At 36.6% G+C, this 26,238-nt stretch overlaps 1 protein-coding gene across 1 annotated transcript in view; it reads left to right on the forward strand.

Moving 5' to 3' along the window:
• NRPA1 (nuclear RNA polymerase A1) overlaps nt 1-26,238 on the forward strand; it is an 88,177-nt gene that overhangs the window by 28,769 nt on the left and 33,170 nt on the right. The window contains exons 9-18 of the mRNA XM_028267548.2: nt 1,005-1,268; nt 2,884-2,972; nt 3,126-3,273; nt 3,392-3,610; nt 4,035-4,343; nt 4,464-4,602; nt 16,897-17,102; nt 17,693-17,895; nt 19,611-19,809; nt 19,894-20,153. Of these exons, the coding sequence (XP_028123349.2) occupies nt 1,005-1,268; nt 2,884-2,972; nt 3,126-3,273; nt 3,392-3,610; nt 4,035-4,343; nt 4,464-4,602; nt 16,897-17,102; nt 17,693-17,895; nt 19,611-19,809; nt 19,894-20,153 (2,036 nt within the window). The remainder of the gene's footprint in view (nt 1-1,004; nt 1,269-2,883; nt 2,973-3,125; nt 3,274-3,391; nt 3,611-4,034; nt 4,344-4,463; nt 4,603-16,896; nt 17,103-17,692; nt 17,896-19,610; nt 19,810-19,893; nt 20,154-26,238) is intronic.

A 26,238-nucleotide genomic window follows, 5' to 3' on the forward strand; every position in this document is an offset into this window, starting at 1 on the left:
TTTATTTATTTACTACTACTACTACTACTACTACTACTACTACTACTACAACTACTACTAAATGATAATTGATAAAACTTCTTGACTATCATAAAGATATCTCCCAACTCTTATCTAACTTTTGTACTTCTTTGTTCATTAATTGCTCATGACAAAAATTATGTATAATTGCCTTTTTTTTTGTCCTTGGACTGCTAGCCTTTTTGTTATGCTGTAGAAGATGATAATGCTTTTTTTTATTTGTTTTTCTTAGTTTGCTATTTTATATAAATTGCATAATCTTATACACAAAGAGATTCAAAGTGAATGCAACTAGATTGACATCTCTCTCTCTCTCTCTCTCCAAGTTTATAGAAAGGAAAAACTTAGAAGGATTATCTTTTTGCCCCAACATTGTTAATTGGTTTGTGCGACACTTGTATCATATGTGCATATACGTGTGCAAATATTACATAGATTGTATGTCATTATGGGTGTGGGGGCTGTGATGGCTTTCTCATTGTATGGCAATGTTAGGCTATGAAGCATGGACACCTATCTGGAGGCAACGGATAGGTGTCTGGCATGTGTCGGACACGGACACGCTCCAAACCCCTATCGGACACACTGGGACGCTTGGGACACATTGAGGACATGCAAAGGAAACACTGAGGACCATTTTTTGTTCAAAAAAATTAAAATTTTGTTTACTATAATAGTATACCTAAGGTTGATAAATTTGAAAAAATTAAATATTTGACATAAAATAAATATTAACTATTTAAAAATATGACACATAATAAATATATAAAATTATATGTTTTGCACATGTCCCCAATGTGCCGTGTCCTACATTTTTTTGAAAATTTGCGTGTCCACGTATCTGTGTTGTGTCATGTGTTTGTGCCCGTGCTTCTTAGATGTTAGGCAGGCTTTTACTTTTCTTGTAGTGTGACTCTATTGCTTAGTCTTTTCCCTTGCTAATTTAGTCGTTTATTTTTGTACATTTTTCTTAATTTTTGTAGAGGTTGACACCTTGGAATGTTGTCAATTTGAGAGATGCTATTGTTAATGGCTCTGAAATTTATCCTGGAGCTACTCATTATGTTGATAAATTGTCTACTGTGAAACTGCCGCCAAGCAAGAAAATGCGTCTTTCAATTTCAAGAAAATTACCTTCTTCTAGAGGGGTGGTTACACAGTATGGGAAGAGTTGTGATTATGAATTTGAAGGCAAAATTGTGTATCGGCACTTGCGGGATGGAGATGTTGTTCTTGTCAATCGTCAGGTACTTCAAATTATGTCTTTCCACAAAAAAAAAAAAAAAAAAAAAAAAAAATATTAAAGAAGAAGAAGAAGAAGAAAGAATAGGTACTTCATAGTTTGTCTTGATCTGCATTTGGATGTGGTAATGTATGCATAAGTATGTGATGCAGACCATTCATGGATGTTCATGAATACTTTATAATTGTATTTATTTATTTTAATTTATAGTTCAATTAGGATCTTAGTAAATTTAGTTTTTATTTTATTTTATTTTAGGGATTCTGGTTACCAAATAATATTTTAATTTAGTTTCCTATTTTGAATTAGGATTTCTAGCCTAAAAATATTAGGTCTTTACATTGTAATCGTTAGCTTGGCCATAATATCGAGTATTGAAAGCTGTGGCTGTTTGTGTTAGGGCTGTGGCCCTCTTCTTCTCTTTTCTCTCCTGTTTCTCCTGTTGCATTCTACTTCACTATGTCTTGCATATAATATCATCTGCAAATTGAAGTCTAGATGCTTCAGTTCTTTCCTTGCCCTAGTCAAATGTATAGCCTCTCGCTAATGTTATTTGGTGCATCTTTCATAAATTAATGGAGAAGCAGGTATTGATGATGAATGCCCCAAGTAGTGTTGGACCTATTCAAGCCGTATCGTACCCCAATTGAAACAATATTTTCTCCAACTAAAGGAATAAAACTCCTTTCACTAGACTTCTTTTTTATTTTCAGTTTTATATTCAGTATGATTTTAAAATTAAACTATGGTTTGTAAGTTATTTAATATATTAACATTTAATTTTGATTTATACCTTTACTTTTGGTATTAAATGTTAGTTATAGGTTAGATCTTAACAAATTAAACCATTTAATTAATTTTTACATTACTCTAAATTAAAAATAAATATTTTTTTACAAGCGTACCAAGACGTACTTGTACCCTACTTTTTATGGATTTTACCGTATTCACGTACCTGTATCATACTAGTACCAGTACTTGTACCCGTACCCGTACCCGTACCCGTACCCGTACCCGTACCCGTGCTTCATAGTTTTCAGGCCTTGCTGTTTAACTTGTTGATCAATAACCACAAGTGTTCTATTGAAACTGTTTGGCTCTATGTTACTTAGAACTTAGGTCATTTTGGTACAAAGAACGGGAACGCGGTATGCCACATCCTCTAAAATGTGGGTACGATAGGGGTAGTAGACTTCTTGATTTGACATCAAATATATTATAGTATATTTTTCTTCAAATTAATCGTTCAGCAACATAATTTTATGAGTATTATGACCCATTATTCTACATTTTGTCAATCTAAAGCTCCACTCAATCTGGATTTTAGTTCATCATATTTGACTTTTCCTATATTAGGAAGAAATTTTAATAAAAAAATTAGAAAAATTTATGGAAACACTTTGGATCGCTAAATTCACTGTTTTAGAATGAAAGTGTACACCATGTCATGGAACATGCGTTCCAACGTTTTCTTGTAACATTGGTTTGGCTGCTTCCTATTACTTTTGCTGTTCATCTTATGAACGTTAGATTTCATGTTATTGTATCTTAATTTATAGTGTGATCTATCATTGTTTATTGAATGTCATTCTGAACTTGCTTAAAATTTTCGATGGCAGCCTACGCTTCACAAGCCAAGTATTATGGCACATGTAGTTCGCGTATTAAAAGGGGAGAAAACTCTTCGTATGCATTATGCCAATTGCAGGTTGGTGTTATGTGCATAATTTTCAGCATTCACCTTTTTAGATCTCGTGTCCAAAAAAAATCTTGCTTTGTCATTTATCCAAAAAAAAAAAAAAGAAAAAAATCTTGCCTTTTTTATATGCTTAGTGTTTTTTGTTCATGGTTCTGGTTGTAGTACCTATAATGCTGATTTTGATGGGGATGAAATAAATGTTCACCTACCTCAAGACGAAATTTCCCGTGCTGAAGCTTATAATATTGTGAATGCTAATCATCAATATATTGTTCCAACAAGGGGTGATACTGTCAGAGGTTTGATCCAGGTGACAATATTTCATTTAGTTCTTATTTTTTTAACTGTTATTTTGTTTGTTTGCCAGTTTTCTATATTTTTTTAGAGTATGTATTAATGATTTGTTGATTCGTTATTTAAATTTTCAGGATCATATTGTAAGTGCTGTGATTCTCACAATTAAGGATACATTTCTAACGCATGATCAGTTCAATCAGCTCCTCTATGGTTCTGGCGTGTTTGCTGCTGGGTGTGGTTCATCTTTTGCCAAACCCTGCCAGAAAATTTCTACAGTAGATTCTGAAGCTCTGATGCAGCCTGTTTTGCCTGCAATATGGAAACCAAAGCCACTTTGGACTGGGAAACAGGTAATCATTTCAAGGAAGCTTACTATGGTCTGTTTATACCCATTTCGCAAAGTGCATCAAGCTGAGAATAAAATGGCTTTTCCCATTGCTTTAGGAAGGTTTTCTGTACTTGAATGTCCTGGAGTTGAAGAACTTTGGCTGTGTATGAAACATAGTTAATGATGAGGCCTGGAGAATCGGTCCTCAAATATCCAATCCCCAAACTATTTTTTAATGTGTATCCAGCCCTATCTAGTGTTTGGTTGGTCATCGTCGAAGGTTAGAATAAGGTAGTCCCCATGATTTTCAGCCATAGGATCTTGTGTAAGCCCTTATCCCACCATCAACCTAATCCCGGGGTAAATAATTCTGAAACTGGTGAAGGCATTGTTTATTGTTAGATGGATTTGTGGTTTCATTGTCTTATTTTTCTTTCGTCTTTTAGGTCATTACTGCTCTTCTAAATCATTTGACTAGAGATTACACACCATTTACTGTTGAAAAAGATGGGAAGATTCCGTCGTCTTATTTTGGCGGTCAGGCTAATCAGAAGCATCCTAGCAAAGGTAGGAAAAATGAAGAAAGTGGTGAACATATGTTGTTAATTTGGAAGAATGAACTCGTGCATGGTGTGATTGACAAGGCTCAGTTTGGCAAGTATGGGTTGGTTCATACTGTGCAGGAGCTCTATGGCTCAAACACAGCAGGCATTCTGCTTTCTGCTCTCAGTCGCTTGTTTACTGTGTTTTTACAGGTTAAGTTGCATTTTTCTTTGATTTTTTTTTTTTTTTTCGCAGTTTTTTCTTATATGACATATTTGTCAAGACTCTAATGTCAGATCTTTGTACTGCTTTATTTGACATATATGTTTCAGATTCATGGGTTCACATGTGGGGTCGATGACCTTATGATATTAGCAGATCATGACGAGGAAAGGAAGAAGAAACTTGATGGTGAAGATGTTGGTGAAGAAGTTCATTGTGATTTCTTTAAGTTCAAGCCTGGTACAATAGGTAGGTATGCTTTTCTACAATATTGCATAACATGGACATTTTCTTTACTGTACTTGTGGATGAGGAAAATGGTTAGAGAATATCAAAATTTTCAGTAGATCATTGATGAATCTTAATCCTTTTAAGAATAGTTAGTGAGATAGCAAGATTGAGGAAGTAATTATTATTTTTTAAGGCTGATCTTGTACATTGATGTTATGTGCTGTTCTGCTATAATAATTGAAATGGAAAAGTTGTGATAAATGGTTAGTCATATGTGAAAGTGTCATAGAAATAGTCCCAAGCTCTATGGGACTATTTGCAATTTAAGTGATTATTGTTGATTAGGTTTGCAATCACTGAGTACTTTCTCAATTCTAGTTGACTGTCTCTGGAGTTGGTTGACCAACATAGTTGATAGTCCTGGATGATCAGTGACTATCCTGGTTGACCGGGCCAATGTTCTTATAATTAGTTTGGTCTTTTTTACTCTAAGTCAACTTACCAAGTGTTGCGATGTTATAAATCTTCTCTTAAGTTCTTCATCAAGAAATGACTACTTAAAATGTTCATTCTCATACACGGATACAACCAAGTTTGGTATTCATTTGGAGACAACACAGTCAATCAAGTATTCATCTCAAACATCTATAATAGTATATATAAAATGACGTATGGACACGGGACACAACACGAACATGACACGAACCCACAAATTTTCAAAAAACCGCAGACATGACACGTTAGGGACATGCTCAATATATATATATATTTGTTTATTTATCATATGTCAAATTAAAAAAAAAAAATTATTAGAAGTTAATTAAAAATGCAAAATAACACCAACAAAAATTATATATATATAAAAAAAACATACATTTCATTACTTTAACATCAAATATCATTCATAAATGACATAACAATTGCATTCCAACAATACATCACATATGTCATTCCAATGTACCAACCATCATGGGGTTACAAAATTCATGAAAACCACAAAATATAAATCTATCCAATCTTTAACTAGAGCCAACTTTTGCGACATCTTCACCATCGCCTATATCTTCTTCGCCATTTGTAAATAGGACCGCCTACATAGCCGGTTCATGAAGTGAGAGGTTAGCTATCCCAAGCATTCCAATATCATCAAGTGAGTCAAAGTTATCTTCTTCAATGTCCCACATTTTTGCTTCTCCTTGCATGTATTGGGAGCTCCTCCTTGATAGAAGATGGAGATAGATATGAATAAATACCAAGTCCTCTGCTCGTTGAGGGAACATTTTGTTCCTTTTCACTGAGTGAATGAAAGAGTAAGTACTCCCATTTCTCTCACAATAAGATGATGAGGTGCGTTGCACAAGTAGTCTCAAAGCTAGTTTTTGAAATGTTGGTGCATATGCACCATATGCACGCCACCAAGTGTAAGGATCCATGTGCCACCTATTATGAATGGAATCATATTTGGAGAATGCCTCAACATAACCTAAAAATTTTCCATAGGTTACCACCTTGGTTCGCTCCATGATATCATCAAAATACCTTTTAAAGGACTTGTTCCTCTCACGTGTTACCCCTTCATCCCTACGAGAAGGGACTCTATTTGAGTCCTCATGGAGCCACTCATCACTATAGTACTTACCTATGAAGCTCAAATACTTTGAAAATGTTGCTATACTCGTACTGGGCACTTGAAATATGTACCAGCTACATTTTATACGTTCTTTGGTAGTTAGGTACTCCGTGAGTACTTTTGTGAGTACGGGATGGGTACATCAGGGGTGCACCCAGATATGAGATATTTGTGGAGATACGTTTAATTTATTAGAGACTTATAATTTATTTGAAATTGCAAATCTTTTACTTGATGTGCCAAAGATGAAAGATGTATTATTTAATGATAAAGTTGATGGAAGTGCAAATTGAAGTTTCAAATTTTCAAATTTTGCTTAACTTGCTTTTGAAATGAAACTTTGTTTTGTAATTTCTTCTATTTAATGGCATTAAAATAGCTTATAGACTTTGCTTTGGTATTGATATTATTGAACCATGATTTCTGTTTTGATTTTGTAATTTCTCCTTTTAGTTTTGGTAACTTTGATTTGTAGGTTGAATTTGAAACTATAAATTATAAAAAATAAAAAATTTATTGCTGTACCAATATCCTATTTTTTTTTTAGGTCTTTCCGTATCAATGTACCTGTAACTATCCGTACCTGCGCCCGTGCCTCATAGGTACCTACAATACAAAATAGCGAAAAAAATAATTTCAAGAGACTAGATAAGTCCATGAAATCAAAATTTCTAACATACTTGAAATTGGGATTCAATAAATGTGCCAAACAGTGGAGAGGAGTATTGTTCTTATTCCATCGGTCCACGAGAATTTGTTGCACCACATTATAAAATGTAGAATCCTCTTCTATTTGCAGGAATTGCCTTTTTGTTTCTGAAGTTGTTTAGATCAGTATAGAAAGTTTACTTTTATCTATTCAAAGCATTTTTTGATTTCTTTTGAAGTTTTTCATGAACTTACACTTTCATTCCCTGCAATTCATGATGTATTGGTGGATGTGATGCTGCAAACATAACAACTGTTGCTGGAATGGAGAAACCGGCCCTTGGCATGCCAAGGGTCAGTCAGAATATAATTAAATAAAATCGTAGATAGTTTGTCTTCTAAATAATAAAGTCGTCAAAGAGTTTATTCTTATGAAATTGAGTGAAATAATGTGTGATATTTTTTGGTTATCTAGGAAGTAGTTAACTGTTTCTAGAGTTGACTCGAGGACTCTGAACATCAGTTGCTGATACCGTGACATCTTGTCGTGATATTTTGCTATAAAATGCGACATTGGTCGGGATGGGATGGTATGAGGCAATACAGACCTGTAACACACATCATGATGAACTTGTATTGTGTTGCAATATCACATTATTGCTACTGCAATGAGTTACCTGCCTGAGTTGTCGTGTTCTTGGCAGTAACTTCGAACCATGGTCCTGATGATGGTTAGTAATTTTGGGTCTCTTTGCTGGTTGATCACGAAGTTATTAAAAATCTGAAGTCTTAGCCTTGCCTCGAGTTGTTAAAAATTTGGGTCTCTTTGCTGGTAGGTCCTGATTATGGAAGACTATCAGATGAGTCAATTAGTGATTCTCTCTCTCTCAGTTATAGATCAAGGAAGTTAGCTATAATGATAATAATAATGGCAGAAAGGTGAAATTGGAAATAAAGTTTAGAAGTTGAATGTTTACTGTTTGGTGTGGGGCAACTTAGGAAACTTTATTCACCCAAAACCTTAGGAAGCTTATGGTGGAGTTGCCTACGGTTGGATTTGTGGCAGGTTCATGGTCAGAAAAGGTTGTTGGCTTTAGGATTAAATAGGCTAGAAGGAAAGAATTACGAGAATTTTCCATTATCTTGTTTTGGGTATTTTTTGGATGAACATTCAGTTAACAATAAAAGAAGAAATTTAAGATGAAAGAGAGAAGATGAGGGAAGAACAATGTTACGAGGCACGAAACCTAAAATCAGTTTGTCCTCTCTAACTAGGTATATTTATATCAATAAGTGATAAGTAGACAATTACACAACTACCCTTCATCTAATCTTAACACTTCCCCTCAAGTAGGTGCATAGATATCTCTCATGCCGAACTTGCATACAATGAAATGAAAAACTTTACTACCTAGCCCTTTAGTAAATATATCAGCCAACTGTTTTGTTGATTGCACAAAAGGCATACAAATCACTCCACTGCTGATTTTCTCCTTGATAAAATGTCTGTCAATCTCAATGTGCTTTGTTCTATCATGCTGAATTATATTGTGAGCAATGTTAATAGCAGCCTTATTGTCACAATACAATCTCATTGGCCCTCGACTTAACAATCCCAAGTCTGCTAATAAAACTTGAAGCCACATAAGTTCACAAATGCCATTAGCCATGCTTTGATATTCTGCTTCTGCACTTGATCTGGCTACAACTGCTTGCTTCTTGTTGCGCCAAGTCACTAGATTTCTGCCTACAAAGGTACAATAACCTCAAGTGACCTTGATTAGAGAACAAGATCCTTTTTCCTGGAGCTGATTTCAGATACCTCAAGATCCGATTAAATACATCCAAATGACCTACTCGTGGATCATGCATAAATTGGCTTACTACACCCACAACATATGCAATATTAGACCTAGTATGAGAAAGGTATATTAATCTCCCCACAAGTCTCTGATATCTTCCCTTATCAACACAATCTCCATCACTGCTGCCAAGTCTGTGATTGGCCTCTATAGGGAAATCTGCCGGTCTACACCTTAACATCCCTACTTCCCCAAGTAGATCTAAGATGTACTTTCTTTGAGAGATAAATATGCCCTTGTCTCATCTAGCGATCTCAATCCCAAGAAAGTATCGTAAAGGCCCAAGGTCTTTAATTTTAAATTCCTTGAAAAGTTGAACTTTGATTTGAAACATCTTCTGTACATCATTCCTAGTCACAACTACGTCATCCACATAGACAATGAGTATAGCAACTTTATCAGTCCGCTGTTTGATGAACATAGTATGATCTGTATGACTCTGCTTGTAACCAAATCTAATCATCGCCTTTAGAAATCTATTAAACCAGGCTCTAGGGGACTGCTTCAAACCATGTAATGCTTTCTTTAACCGACAGACCTTTCCAGCAGTGTAGTTGGAGAGGAAAACCCAGGAGGAACATCCATATACACGTCTTCTTCTAAATCACAATGGAGAAAAACATTCTTTACATCCAATTGTTGCAATGGCCACCCTAGATTTGCCGCACAAGAAAGCAAGTCACGGATAGAATTCATCTTAGCCACCGGAGCAAGGGTCTCCTGATAGTCAATGTCATAAGTCTGAGTGAACCATTTAGCAACTAGTCTCGCCTTATATCTTTCTATGGTTTCATCTGCTCGTTGCTTAATGGTGAACACCCATTTGCAGTCCACAGGTCTTTTTCCCGATGGTAGAGAAACTAACTCCCAAGTGCCATTCTTACTCAGAGCTCGCATCTCTTCTGCCATAGCTTCTTTCCACTTGGGATCATTAAGTGCTTCCTTCCAACCTTACGGAATAGATTCAGAAGACAATGACGAAACAAATGCACGATATGATGGAGATAAGGAGTCATAGGACACAAAATTAGATATAGGATGTTGAGTGCAAATTCTAACTTCTTTCCTAATAGCAATAGGAAGATTAAGATCATCAATGGGAATGAGAGTAGTGACCAAGGATTCATTACCTAAAGGATCCACAGATGGAATAGGAACTGGATCCGGAGATGGCGATGGTCATGGAAGCACATGAGATGGCTCTTCTTTTTGTCGTCGAGTGTAAGTCTTGAGATCTGGTCTATCCAACCTATTAGACTCCCCCTAAATATGTTTTGTTTGCACCTTCCCCTCACTACAAATGATAGAGAAAAAAGCATAAGAAGAATCAGAAGAAACAATCTTTTCTGTAGAAGCCTCTCTCTGAAGAGATTGACTTGAAAAAAAAGATTCAGACTCACAAAAGGTAACATTCATAGTAACATAGAATTTACGAGAGTGAGGATCATAACACTCGTAGCCTTTTTGGGTGGAGGAATAACCAAGGAAAACACAGCGCACAACCTTGGGATCCAATTTGCTCCAAGTGAGGCGAGAGGAATGAGCAAAACAGACACAACCAAACAATTTAGGAGGAAGAGAGATGGGAGACACAAAAGTGAGAGAGAAGATCAAGAGGGCGCTGAAACTGTAGAACACTAGAAGACATGCGGTTAATAAGATAAGCAACGGTAAGAATCGCATCACCCCAGAATGGTTTGGGAACTTGCATTGTGAACATAAGAGCACGAGCAACCTCAAGAAGATGACGGTTTTTCCGTTCAACAATACCATTCTGTTCAGGAGTACCGACACAACTGGTTTGGTAAAGGATACCATGTTCTTTGAAATACGCATGAAAGTCACCATCAATATATTCAGTGCCATTGCCACTCCGATGGACTTTAATGGGAGTGGCAAATTGAGTATGGACCATCTTATGGAATGTTTTAAAACAAGAGAAAACTTCACTCTTCGTATGAAGCATGTAAATCCAAGTTGCATATTAATAACAATAAATAAAAGTAACAAACCAACGATAGCCAAACACAAACATAACACGAGAGGAACCCCATACATTAGAATGAATAACAATAAAGGGAAATACACTTCTTTTATTAATTGGAGGATAACAAGAATGTTTATGCTTGGCAAACTCACAAGCATCACAATGAATATTACTCCTATCACAATGTTTCACTAAATTTGGGAGAAGTTTGTCTAAAACAAAAATGGGGGGATGCCCTAAACGTCGATGCCATTGATGTAAAAGTGAGAGGCCAGGAGTGCTGGTAGTTTGAAGAGCTTGTCTAGCGGAGGAAGAAGATTTAGCGTCTAAAACATGAAGGCCCTCATGTGCTTTACCACTGCCAATTGTTCTCCCCGTATCCAGTTCTTGAAAGACACAATGAGAAGGATAAAAGGTTATGGAACAATTTAAAAAAGTGGTAAGACGACTAACAGAAAGCAAGTTAGTAGAGAAGTTTGGGATGTATAAAACTGATAATAGAGAAATAGAAGAAGAATAATGAATGGAGCCTATCCCAGAGAGAAAGGATAAAGACCCATCGGTAACTCTCACTTTATCCTTGCCAGAACAAGGGGTGTAAGAGTGGAAAAGATTAGACAAACCTGTCATATGATCGGTAGCACCAGAGTCAATAGTCCAAGGGGTTGATGAGACAACACTTAGGGCATGCGAAGGAATACCTGTGGAAGCAAAGTTGGAGGAAGGGGGTTTAGAAGTAGTGGTAGGAGAAGAATTAAGCCGAGCCATGAGATGCCGGAGAGTGTGTAACTCGTCTTGGGAAAGTGCTGTAGGATCACTTGAAGTATTAGGAGATGACTCTGAGAGATGTGCATGAGAGCGAACAGTACCACCACGATAACCACGACCACCACCTCGTCCTCGAGTAGGACGACCATGCAACTTCCAACAATGGTCCCGATTATGACGTTTTTTCCCAAAATAATCACAAATGAGCTGATCATTAGAGGAGCCTTTTCCTCCAGACTTGGATTGACCAACTTTTGCATCTGTAGGAGCAGAAGAGACGGCTAGAGTAGAGCGATCCTGAAGGGGCTGATAAACCATAGCACTCCGCCTACTTTCTTCCTGCAGAACGTAAGCATAGGCCTTACGCACGGTAGGAAACGGATCACGGCCAAGGATCTGAACACGAATTGGATCATACTTCATGTTGAGACTAACAAGGAAGTCATACGCACGCTCGTTGGACACCATCTGCTGAAACATAGTTGCTTCTTGGGAACACACACCCTGAAAATTTTGATAATAGTCAAGTTCTTGCCACAAACTACTCAACTTTGAATAATAGTCAGCGAGAGATCTGTCTTTCTAATTAAAGCCCCGAATTTTTTTCCGCAGTTCATAAGCCTGAGCATCATTACTTCGTCGGGAATACATCTGATTTGTAGCAGTCCAAATCTCATGAACAGTGTCCATCAAAACAAATGACCGACTAATATTAGAATGAATAGAATTGAGTAACCAGGTCATGACCAGGGCATTCTCCTTATTCCATTTGTCACGTGCTGATCCATCCTCCGGGGGAGCCTTAGTAACGCCTTGGATGTATCCTAACAAGCCATGAGCAGTAATAGCCAATTGAAAGGAACGGGACCACACTAAGTAATTGGTACCATCCAACTTAACAGAAGTGAGTTGAAGAGGAGAGTTGTCACCAAGCATCACACTAGGACCTAAACTTTTAGTCTCATTGCTGGCTGGAATGACATCTTCGGCAGCCATTAGTGAAGACTACAACCAGTTTAAAAATGAGATGAAGAGAGAACAAAAACTGTCTGGAAGTATAAATCTCACCAAAAACAGAACCAGCAAGGACCAGAAACAGCCCAAACAGCAGCTGAAACAGGCCAGACAGCACCCGAATGAACCACAAGGACCAACAACAACCAAAAAAATGTCCCAGAAGTGAAAACTGAAGCCAGGGAAGGCTATAAACAGCCTAGTTGGTTCCTAGAGAAAGGAGCCTAAGCCTTGAATCAAGCAAAAACAGGCTAGGAGAGCAAATCTGAAAAAACAATCCGTTTTTCACAAAAATAAAGAAAAAATCGAAAAATAGGCAAAGAAGAGTTCAAAAAATTTGAAAATTTTTCTGGGCAATCCCCAGCCCTAGTCAAGCATGCTGGGAATTTTTTTTTTTAACATTTTCGAACAATGAAGGAGAACCAGGAAGACGAAAGAACAGAGAGATTCAGAGATTGTGTGTTGCTCTGATACCAAGTTAGCAATGAAAGAAGAAATTTAGGATGAAAGAGAGAAGAACAATGTTAGGAGGCACAAAACCTAAAATCAGTCTGTTCTCTCTAACTATGTATATTTATATCAATAAGTAATAAGTGACAATTACACAACTACCATTCTCTTATTTTGGTTGGCTTGTAACGAATGAATAGAAATGAGGACTTTTTTAAAACATTTTTCAATAGGTTTTCTTCCACATTCTGGAGATAAGTACATGTACTTTAAGGTACAAGTACTTAGAAGGGCCTTAATATTTTATTCACTTCTCTGTCTCTCTCCCTTTTCTCTCTCATCCACAGTGTTGTTAGAACCCTGCGATATGCAATATGAATTGTATCTTTTGGAAAAAGATACTTTTTGCAGACTCGTATCCTAAGCAGCAACGACATGGACACATGACACAACATGGACACGACACCGACACATTGACATGACGATTTCAAAAATGAACACGTAGCTTGGGACACGTTGAAAATTTATATTTCTATCAATTTATTTTGTAGTTAAATATAATTAAAATTAAAATCCGTGTATTCTATATTTTAAATATCAAGATATTATGGATAATTCAAAACAATTATAAAACATTAAAATGCCTATGATGTATTTATTTTATAAATATTTCAAAACATATTTAGAGAACACTAGTTGCATTCTGAAGAATGCAGATCACTATTACTATGAAGAGATTCATCACATGGCCATGTTTGGAGGGTTCAAGGAGTGTTACCAAAATGTCTGAGAAGTGTTTGATATGATGAATTTAAAATTTTAATTCAGAGAGATTGAAGAAGTGTTGGAAACACTTTTAAGAGTGTTCGCAAAGTGTCATGTCTGACATAACACGCCTCCTTCATAGAAGTATTCGTGCTTTTTAGCTCGTAGCATTGGTGTCTTGAATCGTGAGATACATACCGGTTTTGGCACTGTTAAAAATCTTCTTCCTCTATCAATCACCATGATCGACACTCATTAAACAATCATGAACCATATATTTAGAAAATCACATACAAAGGAGACCCAAATCAATATAAGCTCGCAAGAAAAGTAGTTCTCATACTCCCTTTGATACAAGAAATTGACCTACTCCTATGGATCTAATTCAAGTGATAGAAATAGAGAGTTTACACACACCGAATATTTGATTTTAATTAGATTTGATATTTGAGGCAAAAGGCTTGTTTTGACCGTGACAATAAACCATAAAAATACTCATATCCAAACAACTTTTAAAGAATGTCTTTTGTTGCAAATCATGAACCATATGTACCCGGGATCAAATCTACTGGGCCCAAGGTTTCGAAAAGCGGTTGCGGTGGCGCGGTTGCTGGATATGAAGGCCATAGCGTAACTGTTGCAGTAACTAAAATCGTGATTTTTTTATTTTTCGCACAATTTGAAGACTTACTGATTCATATTTTTTTTTTCTTTCCAAAAGCACATTTATTAGGGTTTAAAATAGATTTTGATCAATTTTTGTTAATTTTTAAGTATGATCTAATATATCCTTATTTTCAAATCACTATAAAAGAAGTTTTTTACATTTTATTTCAATAGTTAATGACTTTAAGAATAATTGATTTTAAATGTCTACAAATTATTTTTGACCAATACTTGAACCAGCTGAATAAAAAATATTCACAATTATTAAATGAAATGATTATAAAAATAAAAATTGTGCCATAAACAAAACTTATTTTTGAGTTTTTTAAAGACATTTTTAGACAACACATTACAGTAACAAAATAAAAAAAATATTTACAATTAAATATTCAATAAAATGATTATAAAAATAAATATAACCACTGTTTATATATATATTATTTTACATGCTCATGTAATGAAATAAAAATTAAAAAAAATTATATAGAAAATAAATTCATGTAAGATTTTTCTTTAGGCTTGAATCACTTTAGTATTTGTTCTTTTTTTGTAAATTTTTATTTATTTATTTATTTTTTTTGGGAAAGGAAGCTATTCAGAATATTGTAAAAAGCTGTAACGGTGTGTAACGGACCGTTACGGTACTGCTACGGCTGTTACGTAACATTGAAACGGTCATTACACGTATGAATTTTCGTCACACTGCTATAGCGGCCGTAATGGGTGGCGGTAACCACCACAACCATTACGTAACGGCGTTACGTAACGGTTGCGGCTGCTTTTTAAAGCCTTGACTGGGCCTGATTGGGGAAAAAAAACTTTTTGCTTTATTTTTTAATATTTGCAATGAAATGTCATTTATCTTTTGTCAATAAATTTTCATTTCCCCCCTAATTTCTTGCGAGTATACTTGGGTTTGTAATAAATGTATATTTGCGTCTTTGACGGGTTTGTGAGTTTCTTAAAGATGATTTTTCATGTCATTGGTTATATGTTTTAATATTTTATTCTTGCAATATTTTTATATTCTATTTGAAAACCCATTTTTCTTTTTATCTATATTCATATATGTTATTGTACAATACACAATTCGAATCATGATTCAACAAAGCTACTCATTCATGGAAGAGAAATGAATTTATTATTCTTATCCTTTTCTTCCTTAATTTCTCTCCTATTCTCCCCACCAAACATGCCATTCTTTGTTCACCAATGTGATTGAATTAGATCTAGTTTCTTTTTATCTATATTCATATATGTTATTGTACAATACACAATTTGTATCATGATTCAACAAAGCTACTCATTCATGGAAGATAAATGAATTTATTATTCTTATCCTTTTCTTCCTTATTTCTCTCCTATTCTCTCCACCAAACATGCCATTAGGTTTTGTTCACCAAAGTGATTTAGATCTAGTTTCCAAAGGGATAGCTAGCTGGATTTCAGAAATATAGTGTTAAAAATCTAGGGATGGCTGCTATTTTATGGTATTATGGTATGAAATCAAAGGTCAAAGTGTAGGGAAGGGTTAAGGGGTCATCAGAGCTTGATTGGAGAGGCCTAAGACTATTATGAGGTGACGAACCGTATCCCGAGTTTAGTAATCCAAGTATTTTGCAGAGAGAAGGAGAAGAAAGCGAAAAAGAAGAGAAAAGAAAAAAATTTTCTTTCTCAAAATTGAGAAATAAATTCACAAAACTCAAATCAATTTTAATTTCTCTTCTAAATTAGGCCATTATGTCACATATATACGAGTCAAACTTGGTGGCCAAGTTTTGACTTTTGGACACATAACACATCAAAATCTGATCCAAAACAGGATTCATGGACCCATATTTACAACCCATGGATCCAAAGTACAACTCAACTCAGCAAATCTAAAATTTACTCAAAGTACCGTTACTCATAAAACAAATAAAACAGATGATCAACACATTAACTTCACGTAAATACTAACAAAGACTAACTACCATGGATACTTTCCTTTTGACTGAAAGGTTTTTCTACATTGTGTGTGGGCCATATGATTTGTTTTAGGCTTCCGGAGTAGATAGGTCTTTTTCTAACAGGCAATGGATGCTGTTGCATCATTCCTTCAATACACCTAAATGGTACTTATATTTTTTCATTTCCTGGCTTCTGGTGTATCCTTTCTTCCCCTGGATTTGGACAATGCTACATTAGTGAGATTTTGTTGGTGTATAACTGGAAAGTGTTTCCCACTTATGTCTAGAATTGTCTATTCTCCAAACTTTCTCCCTTGTAGAACTTAGTAGCTAAGAAGTGAAATCTCTTGTTTATATTGTGAACTTTGAGGGCAGTTACTTTGTGCAAATAATGCTGAAGTTTATGTCTGTACCCGATCTATCCCTCTCAGGCTCAATCCATTAGGATAGTAATATGGCGTAATTTTTATTCTCATCAATGATTTCTCTAATATTTGTTCCTGCTTGATATTTTATGATACGTGCTTGTTTAAATGGATTTGTAATGTTTTGATCCTTTATTTGGTTTTGCAGGCCCAATGAAACTGCAATTGGAAATTGAGAAAGCTATACACAATAGTGGACAATCTGCCACAGCATCCATGGATTTGAAGATGAAGAATAGGCTCCATGAGAAGACTTCCGATATCAACAAAGATTTGTTGGTTAAAGGATTATTAAAACCCTTTCCAAAGAACTGCATTTCTCTTATGACTATTAGTGGGGCTAAAGGTAGTACGGTAAGTTGGCAGGAGTTCTTTATACTCTTTGTAACCCCTTTCACTATACTTGGTTGGCACTTGGTGGTATTTCAGTATTTTTTTTATCTATTATAATTATTAGGAGCTGTCAGGTAGGGGTGACCATTGGTTCAATAGTAAAATCTTGGCCTAATAACCTTGAGGTTATTGGTTCAAGTCTCGGGGCAATCACTTTGTGCATTATGCCAAAGGTTAAGTGTGTACCCAATTTTTCTCCTTCCAAACACACATTCATGTGCACTAATTGGGCGTTGTTTTTTTATTTTTTATATTTTTATTAGGAGCTCTTTGTATTCCATAATTTTTGGTAGTAGGAAGATCCATGTTACTTGAATAAGTGCTCTTGACATTGTGTGGAAATAGTATACAGCTATAGAATTACAGACGATTGTCACTATTATATAATATATTACGTACATCTCATCTGAAGATGTGAAATGTAATTGATCAAACTATCTAAGTAGAACATTTTAAAATTTTAAACTATGTGTCTGATTTTCTATTTGGAACCTTCTTCTTGGGTCATATTGTTTGGGCAACTGTTACTGATTGCAAAATGTGTTAAACAGGTTAATTTCCAACAAATTTCCTCTTGTCTGGGCCAACAAGAGTTAGAAGGAAAACGAGTACCTCGAATGGTTTCTGGAAAAACCCTGCCCTGTTTTCCTCCATGGCATTTTTCATCTCGAGCTGGAGGTTTTATTTCTGATCGTTTCCTTACTGGTCTTCGTCCTCAGGAATATTACTTTCACTGCATGGCCGGCCGGGAAGGGTAAGTTAAACATTCTACCTTGATCTTGTTTCAGATTTTTTTTTTTTTTTTTTTTTTTTTTTTGGGGGGGGGGGGGGGGGGTATGTTATATGTACACAAACATATCTATATATTTTTGGTAGATGGTGTAATGCAATTTGATTTTGACTGGCAGCTATTAGCTTTAGTAGTATCTCCTGCCACTTCCAAAAGGGGAGGTGTAGGGTTGAAGTCCATATGGGGGTACATTGGTGTGTGAATCTACTTTGAGAGGGAGAGGGAGGGAGGGAGGGAGAGAATTTAATGCAATTTTGTAAGTGATGTTTGAGCCCATATTTTTTTTTCTGCACATGCATTCCACGGAGTCCCATTTCCTTAAGCTATTTTGGTTGGGGGGGATGGTGTAAAACAAAAGGAGAATTATTGTAGGACTTTGGCTACTGGATCATGGTTTACTGTCCAGAAAATAGTTTTCAATTTTGTATCTTTTGATGATTAAGAGATGTTTTTTCGGGGGTATGGTCATCTAAAGTTATGAATTACATTTGAGAGGTGGCATAAGAAATATGTTATATTACTAATAATATATGCCTTTATTCTGTATGCTATCTGTGCCTGTGTTTCTGATTACTTGGGAAATATTTACTAAATCACTCGAAGGTATGATAGTTGGTGATTTGCATGTGTAGTACTACTAAGCAGTGTCCATGTCAAATGTGTATAGAATGCCTGCAATACTCAGACACCATTGGACATGATTTCTACAGCCTACACACTTCAAATGTTGGTTGCTTACCAATATAGTACGGTGTAATGTATGAAAATATAATAAGTTTCACGATTCTACTGTTGGAGAGTTTAGTAAGTGTTGTTGGGACCCTTTTCTGACTACTTAAGCTTTTGGGACTAATGGTAATCTAACATGGTATTACTATTAGAGCTGAGGTTAGGAGAGCCCTTAAGTTCAAGTCTCACTGTTTGCATTTGTTTCCTGTTTGCATTATGTTTCTTCTACATGTTTGGATGTTTGCATTTCCACGTGCAAGATGGGGTGCACTGAGGGAGTGTTGGAGAGCTTGATATGCATTGTTGGGCCCTTTCCTTACATTTTAAGCTTTTTGGACTAGTGATGATCTAACAACACGAAGAGGCCTTAAGTTCAAGTCTCACTGTTTTGCATTTGTTTCCTGTTTGCATTATGTTTCTTCTACATGTTTGGATGTTTGCATTTCCACATGCAAGATGGGGTGCACTGAGGGAGTGTGTTGGAGAGCTTGATATGCATTAACATTTTAAGCTTTTTGGACTAGTGATGATCTAACAAGAAGAATAAGATGAAAACTGGAGTAAAAAGAGGAAAAAGGAACCTTTGAGGTGATCTGTGGCTTATAAATAGGAAGATGAGGGTATAATGGGTAAGGATGTTCATGATTCCGGATACAAGAAGTCCATGATTTCATATGGAAATCACATATTGGCACGCTAATTATGCATCCCTATCAAAATTGAAATGCTTTTTAATTTTAGTGACTTCACTTGACAGCTCACAACCAATTGTATTTGTATCCTTGTAATTCATTATTCTCAAAATTTAGTTGCTTTATTATTCAATGTCAAAAACTGTCAAAATTTAGCTGCTTTATTATTTCTGCACTGCCATGTATAAATGGGATATTTTCAATGTTCTGCTCTATTTGGTGACCACCTGTTTTCTAATTCTACTTCCTCATGTATAGGTTAGTTGATACAGCCGTTAAAACATCTCGTAGTGGATACCTGCAAAGATGCCTGGTAAAAAACATGGAATGCCTGAAAGTTTGTTATGATTATACTGTCCGTGATGCAGATGGTTCGATCATTCAATTTACTTATGGAGAAGATGGTGTTGATGTACACCAGACGAGCTTTATTGCCAAATTTGAGGCACTGGCAGCGGTGAGAACTTTCGTTCCTGCTTTACTCAATCAACATTATTAGCACAGATAGTTACTTGTGTCTCTTCGTTTTGTTTATTTTCAGAATCAGGCAATTATTGGTCAAAAATTTCATCAACAGCTTGAATTCAATAATTACATTACGGAATTGCCTGAAGGTCTCACAAAAAAAGTGCAAACGTACATTGAGGAACTGAAGATCAAAGATGGATCTGTAGAATTGAAGGAACGAGAGGAACTACTTAAGTTGGTCAGGCAAAAATACATATCAAGTCTTGCACACTCCGGAGAACCAGTTGGGGTAATTGCTGCTCAATCTGTCGGTGAACCATCAACACAGATGACGTAAGATTCTTATTCCTCGATCTTTCAATAAAATTTCTCCAGTTGTAGTTTGTATATTGTGCTCCCTATTATGCCTAAAAGGATGCTGAATACTGTAGCCATTTTTTTTCATGATTATGCATGAGAAATGTTCAAAGGTTGATGCCTTGTACATATCATTGTTCATTATTGGGTATCAACACCACCTGGTACAAAGGATTTAATTTGTTCAAAATGTTTCAGTTTGTAGCAAATAGAAACAGAAAATGAAAGAAACTTTGTTTTTATATTTAATCTTGATTTGATCATAGAATTCGGAAATCCATAACACCCACAGGAGTTTACCTCTAGCTGTTGGTTTGAATTGTGCCTGCCTCCACCTCAAAGGGACAGGTGCACAGTATGAGTCTCCGTTACAGCATGCTGATTTTTACTAGCCAAGAAGTAAAAGTAAAACACACACACAGACACTGAATCTTACATTTCTTGTGTGAGCGCACCTGTGTGCTAGTGGTGTTTTTATATCCCTTCAAAATTGAACAATAAATCCGAAATGATACTCCTTTCCAATACTCACTTTGATTGGGTTGATCTTTGGTATGCATCCTTAAGTGCATTGTCAAGAGTCAGAAAGAGCTTCTTTCATCAATTATGCTTTATTTAACTAACTCTTTGACTATCTATTAAATTAATAGGTTTTCCCCCCTCCCTTTTAGTTGTTTCAGTAATGTATGTAGAAATCTATTACTTTTCTTCTCTTCTATCTATCAAAATTTAGTAGAAATCTCCAATTGAAGTTTTTTGTGTTAAATGTCATTTTTCTGTTTGTCTAGGAGCTCATTTTGTGATGAATAATGCTGAGATGTACTGACCATATCCAAAAAATGGCAAAGTAGCATTCTATAGGAGTTATTTTAATTTTCTTAGATGTTTCTTGGAAGATAGCTTATTTTATTTGCAGACACATTAATATCGAGAACCCAATGAATTAGAAAACATGGAGCTGACAGCTGGAAGTAAAAATATCTTGATACCACGTGGATTAACAAAAATAAATTTGAGTTATGGGCCTTCATTCATACTTAGCCTGCAAGAGAGATGCCGCATGCTAAGAAGTGCAAACTTGGACATGCGACATGACATTGACACACCAATTTACGACACGTGGGGAACATGTGCAAGATGTGTAGTAACATATATGTATTATGACATTTTCAAATGTAATAACATGCAACATAGGACTAATCCCTAAAGTCTAAAGGAAACAGAGTTAATTGATATACTTTTACGTTGTTTTCTTTTATTTTTGTATCCCAAGTTATTTTCTTCAAACACGAAATGCATTTCATGTTTACATGTGTTGACCAAGTGTCTGAACTATGTCCATGCCTATAATAATAATATAATAACAATAACAATAACAATAACAATAACAATAACAATAATAATAGCACACGATTGGACGTGTCATAAAGTGTCCGGCACATGACCCACACAGACATGCCACACATTTGGAAATGTGTCCAACACACGTTAAAAGTGTTTGACGAGTGTTGGTGTCAGACACGACACACCACCTTCTTAGAAGTGTTTGGACTTCTTAGTCCTCATGTATTAGTTGAGTGTTAGAAGCTTCCTTTCGCACAAGACTGTGGCCATGGTTAGCTGCAGCCATGGACTGGTATCATCTATGCTTCATAAAAAATAAACAAATAGAAAGGTTCATCTTTACCCCTACAAATCAAGAGCCTTTTGATCTAGAATTTGATCAAGGTACTAAGACCATATTGATCATGTCCCCCTACAAATCATGCCTGCTGCTTTTGACTTTTGAGGTTTTGGAAACAAGATGATTTGAGTGTTTTTAAACACAAGGCACCCAATGGGATTTGAGTGAATGTTGGTTGAAAAGTGTAATATTCCCTATATTTTTTTCCCTCTATTGCGCACTTTTCGTCCAAAGTTTTAATGGTGGGTGATGGGAGGACCAAATTGAAACACAGGTTATAGTTGAGGACTTGATTGTTGCAATTAGAAGATGAAGGACCAAAGTTAAATTTGGGTGAAAGTTGGGAGTGTGAAGCATGTAATTTACCTAACCTTTATTTGCTACCACTCTAAATCAAATTCTGTAAAGTATGTGGTGAAGTGATCATTCACTATTGTCCTACATGTAGAGTTCCCACAATAGCACTCTCAATGAAAAGAAACTAGTATTGGTTGTTTCATTGTAGCCATGAAGCACATGTACGGGTACTGGTACTGGTACGACATGGGTATATCGATACGGTAAATTTTAAAAAAAGTAAGGTATGGGTTCAACTGGGTAGGTTTGTAAAAACTTATTTATTTTTAATTTGGAGTAATGCAAAAATTAATTATATGATTTAGTTTGCTGAGATCCAACTTGCAATTCACATTTAATGCCAAAAGTAAAAGGTATAATCTAAAATTAAATGTCATTGTATTAAATAACTTGCAAACTATAGCTTAATTTTAAAATGCGAAGCATAAAAAAAAAAAAAAAAAATAATAATAATAATAAAGTCCAATGAAACTAATTTTACCTTTGTATTTGAAGAAAATGCTACTTTGACGAAGGTGTATATTAGTGCGGGGGGTAATGTTGGCTACACATTTTGTACTAAGCCAGTGACAATCCGACGCGTGGCGAAGTGAGGGTAATATGGGGAGACCAGGTAGGTCTTCGATCCTGATCATACACGTGGCAATTAATATTGGTTGTTATAAGATCCGAGTAGTAGCAGATCAACAAAGAGACGTACAGTGACGTGGCTTCAACGGTTGCTCACATTTCAAATTCGAATATAAGAGGGAAGCCTAACTGCAAGTGAAGGCGTAGTGGAACTACTTATAAGGTAGCATGATCAGCAATTACGGAGGAGCAGTTCGACGGTTTGAAGTGCAATTCGATGGTTATCTTCGGAGAGTATAAATAGCAGGAAGGACTTCAGAGAAAGGGACGAAGAAAAATCTAAAGAATCACTTTACATATTCCAGTGTTATTTCCTGTCCTTTATATTCCTGTATTTTTAGTTTCTGCGCTGCACTTCATTTGTAGGAGTAGTTGTCGAGTATATTGCCGCTGTAATTCTCTACGGAATTGAGATCATTGTAAGTTCTTTTTATAATAATGAAATACTCCAGTTTAGTTAACTGTTCTTATGTTCAAATTTTCTGAAGTTAAATTACCAGTAAGCCACCAGTAAAAGTCCTCTTTATTGAGGCCGAAAGAACCATAACACAATCGTCTGAATAATTGTTTGGCAATTCTGTAAGGACTGATTGATCCTTGCTGGCACGCTCATAATTACGAAAGTAACATTCGAAAGCCAAAAAAGCCAACATATATTTTTGGCACGCCCAGTGGGACCTTTTAAAAACAAAAATGGCTAGACGTAGGAGACATGGAGAAAATGAATGTTTGGAAGAAGGTGTGAAAGGAGAGGTGGAGACATCCAATCCAGAGGATAATGTGATAACACATCCTGTGGAGACTCCTATCCTATCGGAACCCATGGTCGAACAGACCAATACTTCAGAACAAATACCATTTGTTCGTAATAGTGGACGAGACCAAGGAATTGGACCATCCAGTGTCCCATCTGCTCAGTCACTCAATCCGTGGGGCGGCTTGATAGATGCCATGGGACAGCAATTAATAAACACAATGGAAAGGTGGGCAGTATCCTTTTTGGATCGAATGAATAACCACCAACCAACGAATGTAAGACACATAGAGGAAGTGAATGTCCCTCAGCAAAGATTGGCTAGAGACAAACAGCCTATGCAAGCTAATGGAAATTCTATTGGTCAAACTAGTAATCAGATTCATGAAAGATTACCACCTCAGTCTTGGTACGAACCCATTTCGAGGCCTGTAGCAGGCCAGAATGCCTCAATGTTCAACAGTGAAGCCATGCAGATTGGTGGATCTGGCCCGGTACAAGAAAATGGCATAAGAATGAGTCCAAATCCCACATTCGAAGCCATACCTGGCACCAGGGGGTACAATAATCCCGTATTCGAATTTATACTCGGGGGGTTGGAAGGTTTTCCTACAAGTGGAAGGGATACAATACCTGTTCCAGCACCTTTCGTGGGTCCTTTCGCAGGACAGGCTCAAAGAGGTTACCTACACCCCCAACAGCACCCTCTACCACAGGGACAGCCAATCCCAAATGTACCACCTTATGGACCAAGAGGACCATAAGCACAAGGTTGTCCACCAAATCCTGTGTTTGTTCCCCCAATGGTGGTTCAGCAGGCGCAAAATATGGTCCCTAGGGACCAGATCACTGAGATAGTTAGGGAGTTGTGTGGACCAATGGCTCGGGGGGTCCAGACCCCTGTGTATAGAAAACCATACCCAGAATGGGTCGATAGGGTACATGAATATCCAAGAGGTTTCAGGATACCAGATTTTGTCCTCTTTCATGGGAACGGAAACCAATCCACAATAGAACATATTGCTAGGTTTGCCGCTCAATGTGGTGAATTTACCAATCATGACTATATAAAGTTGAGACTATTCCCAAATTCTCTAATCGGAGGAGCATTCGTATGGTATATTAACCTTCCACCTGGCTCTATCCAGACTTGGCAGCAAATGGAAATGGAAGAGGCATTTCATGCCCAGTTTTTCCAATCAGAGCCAGAAGTTTCCATGGCAGACTTGGCCAGATTAAGTCAAAGGCCTGAAGAGAAGGCTACTCAATTTATTTCCAGATTTAAGAGGGCTCGAAATAAATGTAGAGTAATCTTGCCAGAAACTGAATTTGTAAGATTAGCCCAAAATGGCCTAGAGTTCAGGCTTCAAAAGAAGTTTGATTCCATAGAGTTTAGAGATTTAGTGGAACTGACTTATAAAGTATCTAGATATGAAGCATTACTAGAAGAGGAACAGGATCGAAATAATGCATCATATAGGACATACTACAAAGATCCTAATTATGAGATTGATGCAGCAGAGATTGTGGGAAAAGAGCCTATGATCTGTGAAGCATTAATCCATAAAGATACAACAATTGACCAGCAGTTTAAAAAGAAAGATCTCCACAGGAAATATTCTTTCGACTTAACTAAGGCGGATGACATTTTTGATCATTTGCTTGCGGCCAACTTCCTTAAGTTACCAAAGAGTGTTAAAATTCCATCTCTTGATGAACTTAAAGGAAAAATATATTGCAAATGGCATAATTCTTGATCTCACTCGACTAAAAACTGTGTTGTTTTTCGAGACAGGATCCAAGAACAAATTCGGAAGGGGAGTTTGAAGTTCCCAGCCAAAGCTGAAAAAGCCATGGGGATCGATAGCAATTCATTTCCAGAAATTGGAGAGGTGGCAGCCAATGTCATTATGTCAGACTTTCAGAACTTGTCTCTGAAAGAATTGGAGGAAGTCAATGTACAGATGCATGTGGCCAACCAGACAGCAACCAAAAAAGACTTTAGAAGTCCACCAGCTATGGGACGAGAGTTCCCACATCAGAAGGAAGACTCTGATGAAGAAGCACTGGATGATGATTCCCTAGAAGCAGCCGTGATGCAACGAATGTGTCCCAGGTGCAGACTGAGTTATAAGTGGTTGAAGGGCCTTCCAGTCGATGGAAAGCAGTATTACAGGGATGTGCAGAGGCGTCCCAAACCAACCAATGCTTATAACAAAAGGCCGTATCCGGCTAATGTCAGGCAGCAGCCATTAGTGGTTGAACCTGCAGTTGGTAGAATGTATGCTAAAGGCAAGAGGCCTTTCTATGAGGCCAGATCTCCTAACTATTACAGGTTGGAGAGTAGTCATTCTGAAAGAAGGTTGGAGAAGAGTTCAGGTTTTGGTATCAAAGCCAGGAATTGGCCCCTTGGGCCAGCTTCACGAAGGACAGAAAATGATCACCATCACCAAGAACTTGAATCAGGCTTAAAGCTTGGAGACAGGGCTAAACAATTGTCTTCACAGCCAGCCTCGAAGGTGACCTCGAAAGAAGAAAGAGGCGGTTCAACGTCTGGGTCAGTAAGTTCGTGGGTACCTGGAGTCCCAGATTGGTTTGTGATGCAAAACAAACCTAGGGAAATGCCTTCCCAAAGG

Source organism: Camellia sinensis, chromosome 5, assembly GCF_055761805.1.
Source record: "Camellia sinensis isolate YWXY chromosome 5, ASM5576180v1, whole genome shotgun sequence".
NCBI classification, from domain to species: domain Eukaryota; kingdom Viridiplantae; phylum Streptophyta; class Magnoliopsida; order Ericales; family Theaceae; genus Camellia; species Camellia sinensis.